This window comes from Mercurialis annua, linkage group LG8 (assembly GCF_937616625.2).
Source record: "Mercurialis annua linkage group LG8, ddMerAnnu1.2, whole genome shotgun sequence".
Classification (NCBI taxonomy): domain Eukaryota; kingdom Viridiplantae; phylum Streptophyta; class Magnoliopsida; order Malpighiales; family Euphorbiaceae; genus Mercurialis; species Mercurialis annua.
This window is the reverse complement of record NC_065577.1, coordinates 7,186,146-7,199,717: the sequence shown is the minus strand read 5'-3', so window position 1 is coordinate 7,199,717 and position 13,572 is coordinate 7,186,146. Positions and strand designations below refer to the sequence as shown.

The window sequence follows — 13,572 nt, the reverse complement described above, 5'->3', positions numbered from 1 at the left end:
TGGACCTTAAACCGAGAATAGCATCCTAAGGTGTCGGAAATAAGTCCTGAAGTTGGTACCTCAAATCTGGGTACTAAAGCTGTCAAAATAGCTTACTACTGCAACTGTTTCAGGCCACGAAACAGGGTATCTATAGCGGTTATTTTCCGAAACAATTCCAAAATTCATAAACTCCGTAATTCCATCTACAATATCCGGGAAGATTTCAACCAGTTTCAACTTATAGTTTGCTCACATTAAAACATGTCAAAGATCTATGATCCACCATGAACATGTGTTAAAAAATAAAATAAAAAGAAAATTTAGAGAGACTCGTTGAAAATCTGAAAAAACTCCCAAAAAAAAAACAAAAAATCAAACAAGGTATAAATACTCAGATATTAGCTTACTTTACGGGAGGGCTAACGATGAAAACGAATTCCACATAAATTATATTACAAACTGAGTCTTGTGGGATTCGCCATCAAGGCGGACCTCGGGACTCGCCGCATAATGATAAATCAAAAAGAATTAAGTTCGAGCTAAGAAAGACCGAGTCTTATGAAGCTCATCCATTAAAAGTAGAATCTATATAGATTTGTTGAAACAAGCACAAGACCGAATCCCATATAATTCGATAATCAGATCCGAACAGAATATTCAAATATCTATAATCTGGATATATATAATTCAAATACGGATAAAAAAATAAATTTTAGAATATCTAAATCTTCTAGAAGAACAAAATATATTTATATTCGGATCATATTTCTATTTTAGATGTATAATCCTATTTAGGAGACTTATTCTTAAATAGACTCACATGTCAAATATGAATCCTCTTCCTATTTGAACTCATATGTTAAGTAGGGATCGCTTTTCTATTTAAACTCTATAAAGTATTCCTCCATATTCACTATAAAAGAATTTGAGATATGTGTATGCACATACTAATTACAGATTATAATTTATACTCTCTTAATCTCAAAGCTGACTTAAGCATTAGAGTGCTAATCAGACAAACACCGTCCGATAAGTAGTCTAACATTGTTTTACAGGTCAACACCCGTTGAAAAGACAGACTCTATCAGTTAGCATCCTAAAGTTACAATTAAACTTATAATCTATAAATTAAAACAATATATGTGGTTTTAGTGACTTCTGAACTGAATTGTACCAAACCGAATCTCCAAATGGAACTGTTCAAAAATAAAATTTTCAAACCAAACTGAACCGATTTATGATACGGTTTTAAAGATCTCATTTTAGAAATCTCCAACATTTGGTACAGTTTTGGACATTTGTCAATCTACTAGTTCCCTCGAACCGTGTACACCCTTATCACATATGTCATAATCACATATTCGTACTTTATGTATAAAAATCAAAGATATTGTCCCTCACTTTTGTTTTCGTCGACAATTCGGTAGTTCTATTCAGCTTTTGTGTTAATTAACCAACTTAAACGACTAAATTTTTTAAAAATCCCGATGTGGTCCCCAACTTTTATTTCAGTCAACGATTTCATCTATTATGTTTGAAAAATAATTTACCTTTAAATTGTTTTACTTAGATGATTAATATTAAAAATAGACAGAGAGACTAAACTGTTGATGGAAACAAAAATAAAAAGACCATATCGCTTAATTTTCAAATAGACTCACATATCAAATATAAATTTTTTTCCTATTTGAACTCATATGTTAAGTAGGGATCCCTTTTCTATTTAAACTCTATAAAGTATTCCTCCATGTTTTGAGATATGCTTATGCACATACTAATTACGAATTATAATTTATACTCTCTTAATCTCAAAGCTGACTTAAGCATCATAGTGCTCATCAGACAACTATCGTCTAATCAGTAGTCTAACATTTTTTTGCAGGTTAACACCCGTTGAAAAGACAGACTCTATCAGTTAACATCTTTAAAATTACAATTAAACTTATAATCTATAAATTAAAATAATATGTGTGGTTTTAGTGACCTGTGAATCGAATTGTACCAAACCGAATTTCCAAATGGAACTGTTAAAAAATAAAATCTCCAAATCAAACTGAACCGATTATGGTACGGTTTCAAAGATCTCATTTTAGAAATCTCCAACATTTGGTACGGTTATGGACATTTGTCAATCTCCTACTTCACTCGAACCATGAACACCCTTATCACATATGTTATATTTCACATTTTCGTACTTTATGTTTAAAAATCAAAGATATTGTCCCTCACTTTTGTTTTCGTCGACAATTCAGTAGTTCCATCCAGTTTTTGTGTTAGTTAACCAACTTAAACGATTAATTTAAAAAAAAAATTTAAAACCCCAATATGGTCCCCAACTTTTGTTTCAGTCAACGATTTTATCTATTATGTTTGAAAAATAATTCACCTTTAAATTGTTTTACTTAGATGATTAATATTAAAGATAGACGGAGAGAATAAACTGTTGACGGAAATGAAAATAAAAAGACTATATCGCTTAATTTCAAATAGAAGAGATTAAAATGTGGGGCCTTTACACTAGTTTTACTCTATAATTAAAATTAAAAATTAAAAATTTGATGTTTGTTTTTAATTTTTAATTTTAATTATAGAGTAAAACTAGTGTAAAGGCCCCATGTTTGTTTTTAATTTTGGTCTAAATGTGAATTATCCCGCCCTTACCCCCCGCGGTTTGTTTTTTGAGGACCGCGCCTTTCATTTGCCTGCTTCTAATCCAATCCCTTTCTCTCTCCGCCGCAAATGCCGTCTCCGCTCGCCGCCGATTGCCGATAAGCTAAAACAACGCAGTGGCGATTACCTCCTTGGAGCATTTTCTCTATTCATCGAGCGCTGCAAATTTAAACATTTATACTCAAAAAGGTCAGTTTCAATTTTGTAAAAAAAAAAAAAGTTCTCATGTGCGAAATGTGTTACTCACTGTTCGTTTCATATTTTAGGTTTTGTTTTAGCTGTTTGATATTCTACCATTTTTAGGTTTACAATAGGTTGCAGTTAGGTGTTTGCCACTGCGAATAATAATTGTAGAAGCTGATTGTGTAAATTTTAGCTAATGGAAATAATTTGAAAGTATTGCTTGGATTGGTAAAAATGGTTAATTATTTCACTGATAATTTTGTGCACTACATAAGATGAATGATTGAAATAATTTGATAGGAATAATTAATTTTGATGTTATGCTACTGTCAGAGGTATTACATATTGGCCTAATTACTTAAAAAACCCCCACCTTGAAACAATTTTTCGTTTATACCCTGACCTAGGAAAAAGTTCATTTGTACCCTTTTTTTGATTTTTCGTTTTCAATTGTACCCCAAAATTTTATTTTTTGACAATTTAATTAATTATAGGATGAAAATATTAAACATAATTAAATAGAAGGGTTATATCATCTTTTTTCTATTTGAAAAAATACAAATAAGTTAAAAAATGAAGGATTATTTTAAGCTTTTTCTAGATAAAAAAAGTTCAATTTAGTGCTTTAGGGTAGAGTTGAAAACAAAAAATCAAAAAAAGGGTACAAATGAACTTTTTCCTAGGTCATGGTATAAACGAAAAAATATTATAAGGTGGAGGTTTTTTAAGTAATTAAGCCTTACATATTTGTTGGTAATTTGATTTTTGTCTTTTCAAGCAGGTTTTTTTTGTGAAATGATGTAGTTTCTTAGTGAGGAGGAATCTATCTGGAGTAGAGCAGTAACTGATGACTAGGAACACCATATGACGCAAAAGTAATGACTAATTCGTACCTCTCATTTTATTCTATTTTCGTTTCTCTTATTCGTATATCATGGTTGGTTCCATTTACCGCTTGTATGCAGTCTAAGAATTCCAGGTGAAGGTTACCAATGTGATGAGAAGCTTCCTAAAGATAATTGGTCTCAACATGCCAAGGCACTTGATAATTTTTCATCTTCAAAAAAGTTTTTAAGTTCAAATTTCCATTTTTCATTAGAAAACCAGAAGCCAAAGATCGAAGGTGCCATGGCCATGAGGTATGCTGCTGTACATACTTTGCATTTCTCTGTCAATTTTCATGGAATTGATCTCACTCTGCTCCTCCCGTTAGTTGGCATCTCGAATGAGTATTAAATCTCATCTCTTTTTTAATTTATGCTAGTCTTTTGTATTTAAGGTATATAATCTGCCACTTAGTGATATAGGAATCATTTTTCTTAGTGAATGCAATGAAGTGTTACAATACACAAACACCTATCCCAAAACCTTCTGACCAGCTGCCAATCACTGATAATCATAAATGTAGAAGAGGTTCATCCTCTTACTGTAATGGCATCATTAAAGATTTCTTCTTTTTGATTCTTTTCTATATTCCCCTCTTTTTGACTCAATTGCTTTTATTTCTGAACTTTTGGTTGGTATCATTGGACCTCAGGCTTTGAAGTATATTCTGATGACTTTGGTTTATGATTTCAAATGTACACACTTATGATTATCATTTTTAAGCAGTACATTCTTATTTCAAATTACCTGTTGGTTATAGAAAAATACTTGAGAAATTTGGACCAATCACTAGGCGTCTGAGATCATTTCATCTTTAAATTTTTCAACTTTACGCCGTCAAATCATTTAATATATTCTCTGTCCATTCAGGTTAACCTGCTGTCAAATGCAGAGTTTTCAAAGATTGCAGAGCACACAAGTTGAGAAGGTAAAATTGTTGTGAATATATGGGGAATTCTACTTTAAACACCATATACTGGTTCAATATTTGCACATTACAATAAGAATTTTAAGAATTGTTCGAAAACTTAATTTCTGTTAATCTGTCCTTCCATCCCCACCTGTGCGAAAATGAAAATGTAAGAGTTCCTAAATGGATTCCGTTGTCAGCAAAAACAGCAGGCCTCTCCTCCTGACAATGTAGATGGGGTAAGTATTTGTCCTGTTGGTTACTTGCATGTGAATTGTTAAGAATACACGCCTTGTCTTTAAAATTGTTTCAGCTAAAGCTCTTTGCTAATAATAATGATTTTACCTAACAGAGTCAAAACAGACTGTAATTTGCTGGACCATTTAAATATTAAGGTTTTGACTTATGTACTCCATTGATCAAATTAGGATGTTATCCTTATTTGACAACATCGCTATATGGAAAAATCTTAGCAGGCTTGGCATACTCTTTCCGGTCTTCAGATTTCTAGCAGGAACTGCCCACAACCCGGCAAAACTGGTCCTCTTAAGAATGCAAGAAATAACTTATTGCAGACTGTTGGTCAAAGATCTACAATTCAAAGCTCAACTGATGGCGGAAAATATTCTGAATGCTCCCATGTACATCGAAATGATAGTGAATCCAGTGCAAAGAATATTGAATCTGAAAAATACATCGGCAAGTTTGTGCCAGAAAATAATGCTAGATCTGCTGAAGCTGGAAATGGCTTACGGCAGCAGAGTCAAACTAAAGGTTCAGCAGCTAACAATGTTCAGTTTAAAGCATCATCTGGTTCATTCAGCAATCACAATGGGTATACTAGTCATAATATGGAGTCTGCTGAAGCTTCAACTGATTTTATTGATGATGACGATCTACTTGGGGTAATAACATACCAGTATTTCCTAGTAGCTTTACTATTAAAATTAGAGAGTTGAGTAAAATGAGCAAATTGACCTCAGACATAAGTTCTGCTGGTGGAACTCTTAAATCTAAATTATCATGATTCGGTCAACTTGACAGTAGTTTATTTTAATGAGTTCTTATCAAATAAATTTACATGTCAAATCTAGCTTTGAAATTGAAAAACATAGTACATTTATAGTTTATAAGTGTTTACTTTTGCTTTGTTTTTGCTTATTCTAGTTTAGAGTTGTTTAGAAACTCGGATTGTATTTTACTAGGATGATTTTGCTTTGTTTTTGCCTCTCTCGTTAGCGGTTTTTGCTTGCGAGTGTTGGTTTGTCTTTTCTCGAGGCTTTTTATTACATTTTCATTCATAAAAAAAAAAGTGTTTACTTTTCAATTGATTATTGATTTTTTTTAATTTAAGCATTTGTTTATTTAGAAATATGATTTGTTTACATGTTAATCTGTACATATAGTAATTTATTTGATTACTGAATTCTTTTCCTCTTTTTCAACTAACATTGTGGGTGAGGTCCATCATTTTTATTCTTCCCATCGGAAGAGATACTTTTTGTTTCATCAATATTGATTTATTTTCATCCTAGTTGTTGACTCTGGTTTCAGAATATTGATGTGGACCAAATAATTATGGAACATTACCAGTCTAATTGCACACCTCAACCATCAATTTCCAAGTTTCCACCCATAACTCCAACTGTGAACAAAAATAATTTTCCACTGTTTGAGGAGAATTCTTTGCCACCTGAATTGTGTGAAAACTGCAATCACGGTCATAAGGTGGGTAGTATTTACATTCTGTTGCCTGTATTTTTTAATCTTAATTTTTCTTTATTTTGATATGCTGTACTACTAAACTGATGCAGCTAGGACTTTGCCCGGATTCTGATAATCACTTGCAAGAAATGAAGGACAGGCTAATTGCTGTGTCAAATGAGCTACTTGACAATGCTATTAACCTGAGTTCAGTGCAGATAGAGAAACTTCGTCAAGATAGGTTACATCTCTTACATATCTTAATGATGCTTGTTTCCATATTTAAATATATGTCTGCTTTAAAGGAACAGAAGTGTAAAAAATCATATATGATGGAAAAAAAGGCCAGAAAAAGTTGTATAAATCGAGTTCAGAAGTCACATATTCCATTTGTTTGATTATTCCCTTTTATTTTTCTCCCATAATGTTTCAAAAGTTGCCAGCTCCTTTTCTTTGGAGAAAAGATTCAGTGGCCTGTATTGATTCACTTATACATGTCTACTTATGTGTTTTTTATTAGGTTACAATTAAATAAGCAAATACAGCAGCTTGAGAGTTATCTTCGTGATAAAGAAAGGCAGACGTCACATTTTTCTGCTTCCACAACCAGTCGCAGTTACCAATTTGAAACACCACAATATGCTGCTAACAAAATAGATCCCATCAGATTTGATGCACAAGTTCATCTAGGAAATGAATCTGGTTGTCATGGAAATTGGAATTCACCATCCGCTTCATTCTCCTCTGTAGATAGGTTTGGCATTTCATCTGGTCCTATAGAGAGGGAACCTTACAATCCTAAGTTTGTGGAGGTTAATTACAGTGAAGGTTCAAATGACCCAAAGTGGAGCAGCACAAATTTCCCTTGGACAAAAAAGTTGGAGGTGCTCATCTGCTCTGTATTGTTGGCTCTCTAATGTTTTTGACGCCTGCCCTCACTTCTGCTTGCTTGATCCTTTATTCAGGCTTACAACAAAAAGGTGTTTGGAAACCACTCATTTCGTCCCAATCAAAGGGAGGTTATTAATGCTACAATGAGCGGATATGATGTTTTTGTATTAATGCCAACTGGAGGTGGAAAAAGCCTGACATATCAGGTAAAAGTCTGCCATGCATAGAAGTGATTCTTTCCTTTTTGGTAGTCAACTAGTTTCAGAATCCTCATTCTGTTTGGGCCTATCCAATTTGTATTTTTCTGGTTGTCATTTTGTACTTTGTTTAACCAATTCAACATTTCATAGATTGTCATGCTAGAACAATTTTTTTTTCTGGGTAGCAGTTAAAGTTTTTGTTGCTACTGGAAAATAGAAAATCTTTTTGTTTATACCATGGATCTTACAAATTCTCTTATCATGCAGCTACCTGCTCTAGTTTGTCCAGGAATTACCTTGGTAATTTCACCTCTTGTGTCGCTTATCCAAGATCAGATAATGCATCTCTTGCAGGTGTGCGTACTGAGCTATCCATTCTTTTTTAATAATTATTTTTACTTTTTTTTTGTATTTCCGTTTGCTCATGTATAGCCAGAGATTTATTGTCGCAAATTGGTGTGTGCTGTAGGCGAATATATCTGCTGCTTACTTAAATGCCAGTATGGAATGGACTGAACAGCAGGACATTTTAAGGGAACTCAGCTCTGATTCTTGTAAATACAAGCTGTTATATGTCACCCCAGAGAAAGTTGCCAAGTGAGTCTTCTTTACATGCATATGTCATGAGGTGAATGATTGCTGTTTCTTATCTGCTTATGGAAGCGTTGAGTATTAGCCTCCTGTTTTCTGCTTGGAATAATATTAACATTGTAGCTATTCAATATGCAACATGGGTCGTCGATTGAGTTTTATTGGGACTGTGCTGCTTATTTTTTCAGTCCGAAGCAATGATTATGAAATTTTGTAATTTATGACTAATAGTGGATTCCAGTTTTGAAAATAGCTGTTTAATCAGAAGAGGCTTTAGTTTGATCCTTTAGAAAGCTTGGTACTGACCTTGCAGATTATAAAGACAGTCAAGTATGTTTGTGTAGCATCCCCTGTTAAATGGAAAATGTCATCCGTGATTTTTTCTGTGCTTTAACTGATCCCTGTGCAACACTTTGTTTACCTTCTATCAATTCCTTCTGAGTTCTTTTCTTCTTGCTGCACTTTCTCATCGAAGGAACCACTTCAAATAGACTTTAAACTCAAGTTTTTCTTTAGTTTTTCTTTCCCCCTCTTCTAGGTTCCAAGTTCCAACCAACTTAATGTCCCTGATGATAGAATTTATGTGTTACTGCTTCAAGGTTCAATTAGTAATCTTGTTGGTATTGTTTTGAACCCATCTGTGATTTGTGCAAATTAACAAGCAATTTGATGTTCTTACAGAGAGCTAATACTATAATGTACTGACTGCTGATTATATATGAACTCCATTTTCTATGTGCAGAAGCGATGTTCTTTTACGAAATTTGGAGAGCTTAAATGCTCGGGGGTTGCTTGCCAGGATTGTTATTGATGAAGCTCACTGTGTGAGTCAATGGGGGCATGATTTTAGACCAGATTACAAGGTTGGCACTTTTACATGTTTTTGCCACTTTGTCGCACTTTATAAAGCTGTGTTGATATGACTAAGTAACCTATGACTTAATCAGGAACTTGGTATCTTGAAAAGGAAATTTGAGAAAACTCCTGTGCTAGCTTTAACTGCTACTGCAACAGCCAGTGTAAAGGAGGATGTAGTGCAAGCTCTTGGTCTTGTTGACTGCATTATTTTCCGGCAAAGTTTTAATCGTCCAAATCTATGGTTAGTTTTAAACAAAGGAGTTGTAAATAGTCACTAATCATTTACAACAGCATGTTAAAACTTTCGCTTACTGTAAACTATTCAGGTATTCAGTTATCCCCAAGACAAAGAAGTGCTTGGATGACATTGACAAGTTCATTAAAGAGAATCATTTTGATGAATGTGGAATTATTTATTGTCTTTCAAGAATGGATTGCGAAAAGGTTGCTGAAAAATTACAGGTCGGTCTTTTGGTTGGATTGCTCATTTCTGGTGGTTTTGACTTCATTTCAGATGAAACTCATTGATTTATATTTATTTAGATCCTTAACTTGGTAACAAGGCAATTTGTTTAATGCTGGCTACCAACCTACCCCTTATGAACAAGAAGTGCTTCCTTGTGCAGGAATGTGGACATAAAGCAGCATTTTACCATGGTAACATGGATGCTGCACAACGTGCCTTCATTCAGAAGCAGTGGAGCAAAGATGAAGTCAATATTATTTGTGCCACAGTGGCATTTGGAATGGGTATCATGATTATTATATACTACAAGTCCACTTCGTTGATTAACTGAAGATTTCACACACTAACACTAGCATTGCAGGTATTAACAAACCAGATGTTCGCTTTGTAATTCATCATTCTCTTCCGAAGTCTATTGAAGGCTATCACCAGGTACAATTGTTTTCTTTTGAAACTTGTTCATGAATTAAGAATCAATTATTTTTTATTAAAATTGTAGGAGGATCTATTTCACCGTTCAATGTACCAAAATACAACACAATCGACAATTAAACTATATTCTTATATTCTTCGAGCTTGATGTGCCCTTGCCATGTTCTGCAGGAGTGTGGCCGTGCGGGTCGAGATGGTCAGCACTCATCTTGTGTGCTGTACTACAATTACGGTGACTATGTAAGCTAATTGGTCAAAACTATTTCATGTTCTTAATTCTAATCAGCCTTTGATTTTAAAAGTTTGATCTTTGGGCTGTTTGCTTGTATGCCTATCTTGACAGCGGTCTTTTCTATTCTCCTTGCTGTTTTCTTCAGTTTGTTATTTCTTTTTTCATGTATTATCTTCTTATCCAGATAAGAGTCAAGCATATGATTGTCCAAGGACAGAATGAGCAAAGTCCCTGGACTCCTGGGTATACTCGTAATAATATGACAAATTCAGATAGGGTACTGGAGAAAAATACTGAAAATCTTCTGCGGATGGTACGTCTCCATAAGCCTCTTGCATAATGGCGATGTTTGTTTCTTTAGTCTTATGTTATTTCTTACAAATGAATTTAATGTTTCAGGTCAGTTATTGTGAAAACGATGTTGATTGTAGACGTCTCCTTCAACTCTTACATTTTGGAGAAAAGTTTAATACAGGAAACTGCAAAAAAACATGTGATAATTGTTCCCAGACTAAAGCTTTAATGGAGAAGGATGTTACTGAGATTGCAAAGCAATTGGTTTGACATCAATTTTATCTTTTCTCCACTGTAGTTGGCTTCTTATGTACTAAATTTGATCTTAATTTAACTTAGGTTAAAGATGTGTTGCCCTCCTCACATACTTACCAACTGACGTTTCTACTGTTTCTTGCTTAGGTTGAACTGGTCAAGTTGACAAAGCAACAGTTTTCATCATCTCATACTTTAGAAGTTTTCAGAGGTTCCTTAAACCAATATGTAAGTGATAACAACAAGCACACATACTCTGTTATATTGAGTGATTTCTCCTTGACTGAGTAAGTCCAGGTTCTACTGTCAAAACTAGGTCAAGAAATACAGACACGAGATTTTGAGTCTGCATGGGGCAGGAAAACATCTGGCCAAGGGGGAAGCTTCCAGAATATTGCGCCATCTTGTCACTGATGATTATCTTGTGGAGGATGTGAAGAAAAGTGATGTTTATGGATCTGTATCATCAGTGTTGAAGGTACTTGTAGTTTTTTTAACCGTTTTTCTTCCTTTTGTTCCCTTTGAAGACTTAACATTGAGAAAGCAATTTTGTTAATCTTAATGTATGATTTCATATTCTTGGAAGGAAAAGACTAATCTTTGTCATGATGTTTTTTAACAGGTCAATGAATCCAAGGCTTACGATCTATGCTCAGGCAGGCAACATATCATTTTAAGGTTAGCCTTTCTTTTGTTTTCAACTACCATACTGATTATGGTATATCAATACTTGTTGACCTGGTACATTCTTTTATTGCTTCAAGTGCCGTCAAATTCATGTACCAGGTAAGCTTCCAAGCACTTTATCTTCAGTTCTTTATGTGATATTTGGAAGCTTTTTATGTAGTCCGGAAGGGACTTGGGGTTTTCATCAAACGATTCATGTAAATGGTCAAGTACCTCGACCAGTTCATTAGACTTCCAGCCGTATTATATCCTATACTATTTGCTTGACCATTTACAAACTTTTACAGTATATATCCTTGCCAAAAGGTTATATGCAAATTAAGCAGAAATCCTGGAGTTAGTCTTAGACATGTTCGTTTAGATATATGGAACTAAATTATTTGCTGGAAATGAAGTTAATTATTTTAGAAGTAGCTAAAACGCCTAATTTATTGCTGGAAATTAAGGTTTTTTTAGCCATTTAGAGAAGAAGGATAAAATGCCTGGGACCTAAAGTCTGAATAAAGCTCTTAATTATTTCTTTCCATTTTCAGATTTTATGATCCTGTAAATTTTTACAAGCATAGTGTTCATTCTACTTTTATTTGCTTTCTTGACATGTATAATTGGGGGGCTGATGGTCATATATCACGTTCTTTGCAGATTTCCTTCAAATGTAAAAGCATATAAACAGAGCAAACTTGATTCAACTCCAGCAAAAGGGTCACTGACATCTGGGAAGCAAGGCCCTCCACAAGTTGACGCTTCTGCACAACCTCAATCTGAAGGGGACTGGGTATGTCGTAGATTGTATATTATATTTCTATGGTTAATTCTCCCATTGATAAGATAAAAACTACTCTCAACTTCTTTCTGATTCATTGTAGGACCTATCTGTCAAGCTATTTAATGCTTTAAAGAAGCTCCGGTTTCTCATTGCCAAAGAACTTGGTGACAGGGTTATGGCCTACCACATATTTGGGTGAGCTTTTGGCTGTTTATTTTTAAACTCTCATCTTAAAAGTTTTTTTTTTTTTTTTTTGATAAATGATGATTATATTAGCACGACCACAAGTAGTGGAAGGCAAAAAGAAAACATTAGCCCGATATGAAAAGGTCTAGTGATCTAAATACATCATTTCTAAAAGTTATTTTATTTAGAAATCAGTTTTTACGAAAATGAATAAAAAGTAATAAATTATTTGAAAATTTACCTACTGTACTAGCTTTGGCTGCTTAAAACATTTTTCTGGCTTGTCCATGGAAGTTTATGTTTCCTTTGAAATTTTGATTTTGTCATGTATGTCCTGAAAAAGTTCTTGTTTTCCTTGGCTCAGTAATGCCACTATGGAGCACTTAAGCAAAAGAATTCCTAGATCAAAGGAAGAACTACTTGAGATCAATGGCATTGGAAAGTAAGTTTTGCAGTAATGCAGTTAACAGTTTCTCCCTTGAACATAAGTGTTATTGTCATATTTGCTCTAATTTTATTAATAAATTCTATTTTCATTACTAATTTCAGTAAATTCAATTCTTTATTTATTAGTTTTGCACAAAATCGCTGCTCAATTAAATAAGGACTGTTGTGATATTTTTCTATAAATTAAACTCATGTAAGGTCACCTAAATAAACTAAATTTCCGTGCCTATCAATCCGAGACGGAGGATATAGGTTACGTATGGAGATTTAAACCTCATTTTGGTATCGATCAGGGCTAAGGTGAGCAAATACGGAGATCGCATACTAGAAACGATTGAATCTACTATTAAGGAACACTACAAGAGTAATAGCAGTAGCAATGACAGCAACGATTCAGCAAAAAGGAGAAGAGAGGCAAGTAAGGTTTCAAATGGAAGTGCTGAAGAAGATGATCACTTCATTAATAGCACGGGCCGATCAAAGAAAAGGATTGCGAAGCTACATAATAAAGAAACCGAGGTTTATAAATCGTTCGAGAATGATATCAACCAATGCCTAGATGATGACTTAGATTTTGAAGAAGCAGCAATGGAGGCTGAAAATAATATTAATGGAAGAGTACTACCCTCATGGTCAACGCCCGGAAGTAAGGTACATGATTCAAACCGTAATGTGTTTCAACAATATGCTATGAAAAAGTAAATTTATTCTAGTTGTGTACCCTAATTTTGTTGTAAGTTTTTGTAAGAAAATTCTACCTATTTAAGGCTTGATATGTATTGTACACTTTTTCATCTTAAATTCTGTTAATGGCTATATTATTCAAATTAGTGGTGAGAAAAATTCGGTGAACCATAACCGAGCTGATTTGATTAAATTTTCCGGTTCTGCTCAGTTATGATTAAGAGTTTTAAAATTTGGTTAATTGAATTA

The 13,572-nt window shown here is 33.8% G+C and overlaps 1 protein-coding gene across 4 annotated transcripts; it reads left to right on the top strand.

The window, feature by feature from the left end:
- The first annotated feature begins 2,629 nt into the window (after positions 1–2,629).
- Positions 2,630–13,516, top strand: LOC126660816 (ATP-dependent DNA helicase Q-like 4A). Of its 4 annotated transcripts, none has more exons than XM_050354500.2 (27): positions 2,630–2,841; positions 3,617–3,710; positions 3,801–3,974; positions 4,591–4,648; positions 4,831–4,869; positions 5,107–5,535; positions 6,185–6,358; positions 6,445–6,575; positions 6,855–7,218; positions 7,300–7,431; positions 7,693–7,779; positions 7,895–8,022; positions 8,759–8,879; positions 8,964–9,115; positions 9,201–9,336; positions 9,501–9,624; positions 9,702–9,772; positions 9,944–10,012; positions 10,189–10,317; positions 10,404–10,562; positions 10,701–10,781; positions 10,870–11,031; positions 11,176–11,231; positions 11,883–12,015; positions 12,107–12,201; positions 12,557–12,634; positions 12,933–13,516. In XM_050354500.2, exons 2-27 carry the CDS (start codon positions 3,700–3,702, stop codon positions 13,339–13,341), a joined length of 3,702 nt encoding a protein of 1,233 aa, XP_050210457.1. In that variant the 5' UTR covers positions 2,630–2,841; positions 3,617–3,699; the 3' UTR covers positions 13,342–13,516. The 4 variants fall into 4 exon arrangements, with proteins under 4 accessions (XP_050210457.1, XP_050210456.1, XP_050210459.1 ...); XM_050354499.2 differs by having other exon boundaries at positions 5,104–5,535; XM_050354502.2 differs by lacking the exon at positions 4,831–4,869.
- The last annotated feature ends 56 nt before the right edge of the window (positions 13,517–13,572 follow it).

What these genes read in the sequence shown, in the direction of transcription:
- LOC126660816 (XM_050354499.2), top strand. An exon ending in CTGAGATTGCAAAGCAATTG is followed by an intron (nt 10,563 to 10,700) that starts GTTTGACATCAA and finishes TTTCTTGCTTAG; the next exon opens with GTTGAACTGGTCAAGTTGAC. An exon ending in GAGGTTCCTTAAACCAATAT is followed by an intron (nt 10,782 to 10,869) that starts GTAAGTGATAAC and finishes TGTCAAAACTAG; the next exon opens with GTCAAGAAATACAGACACGA.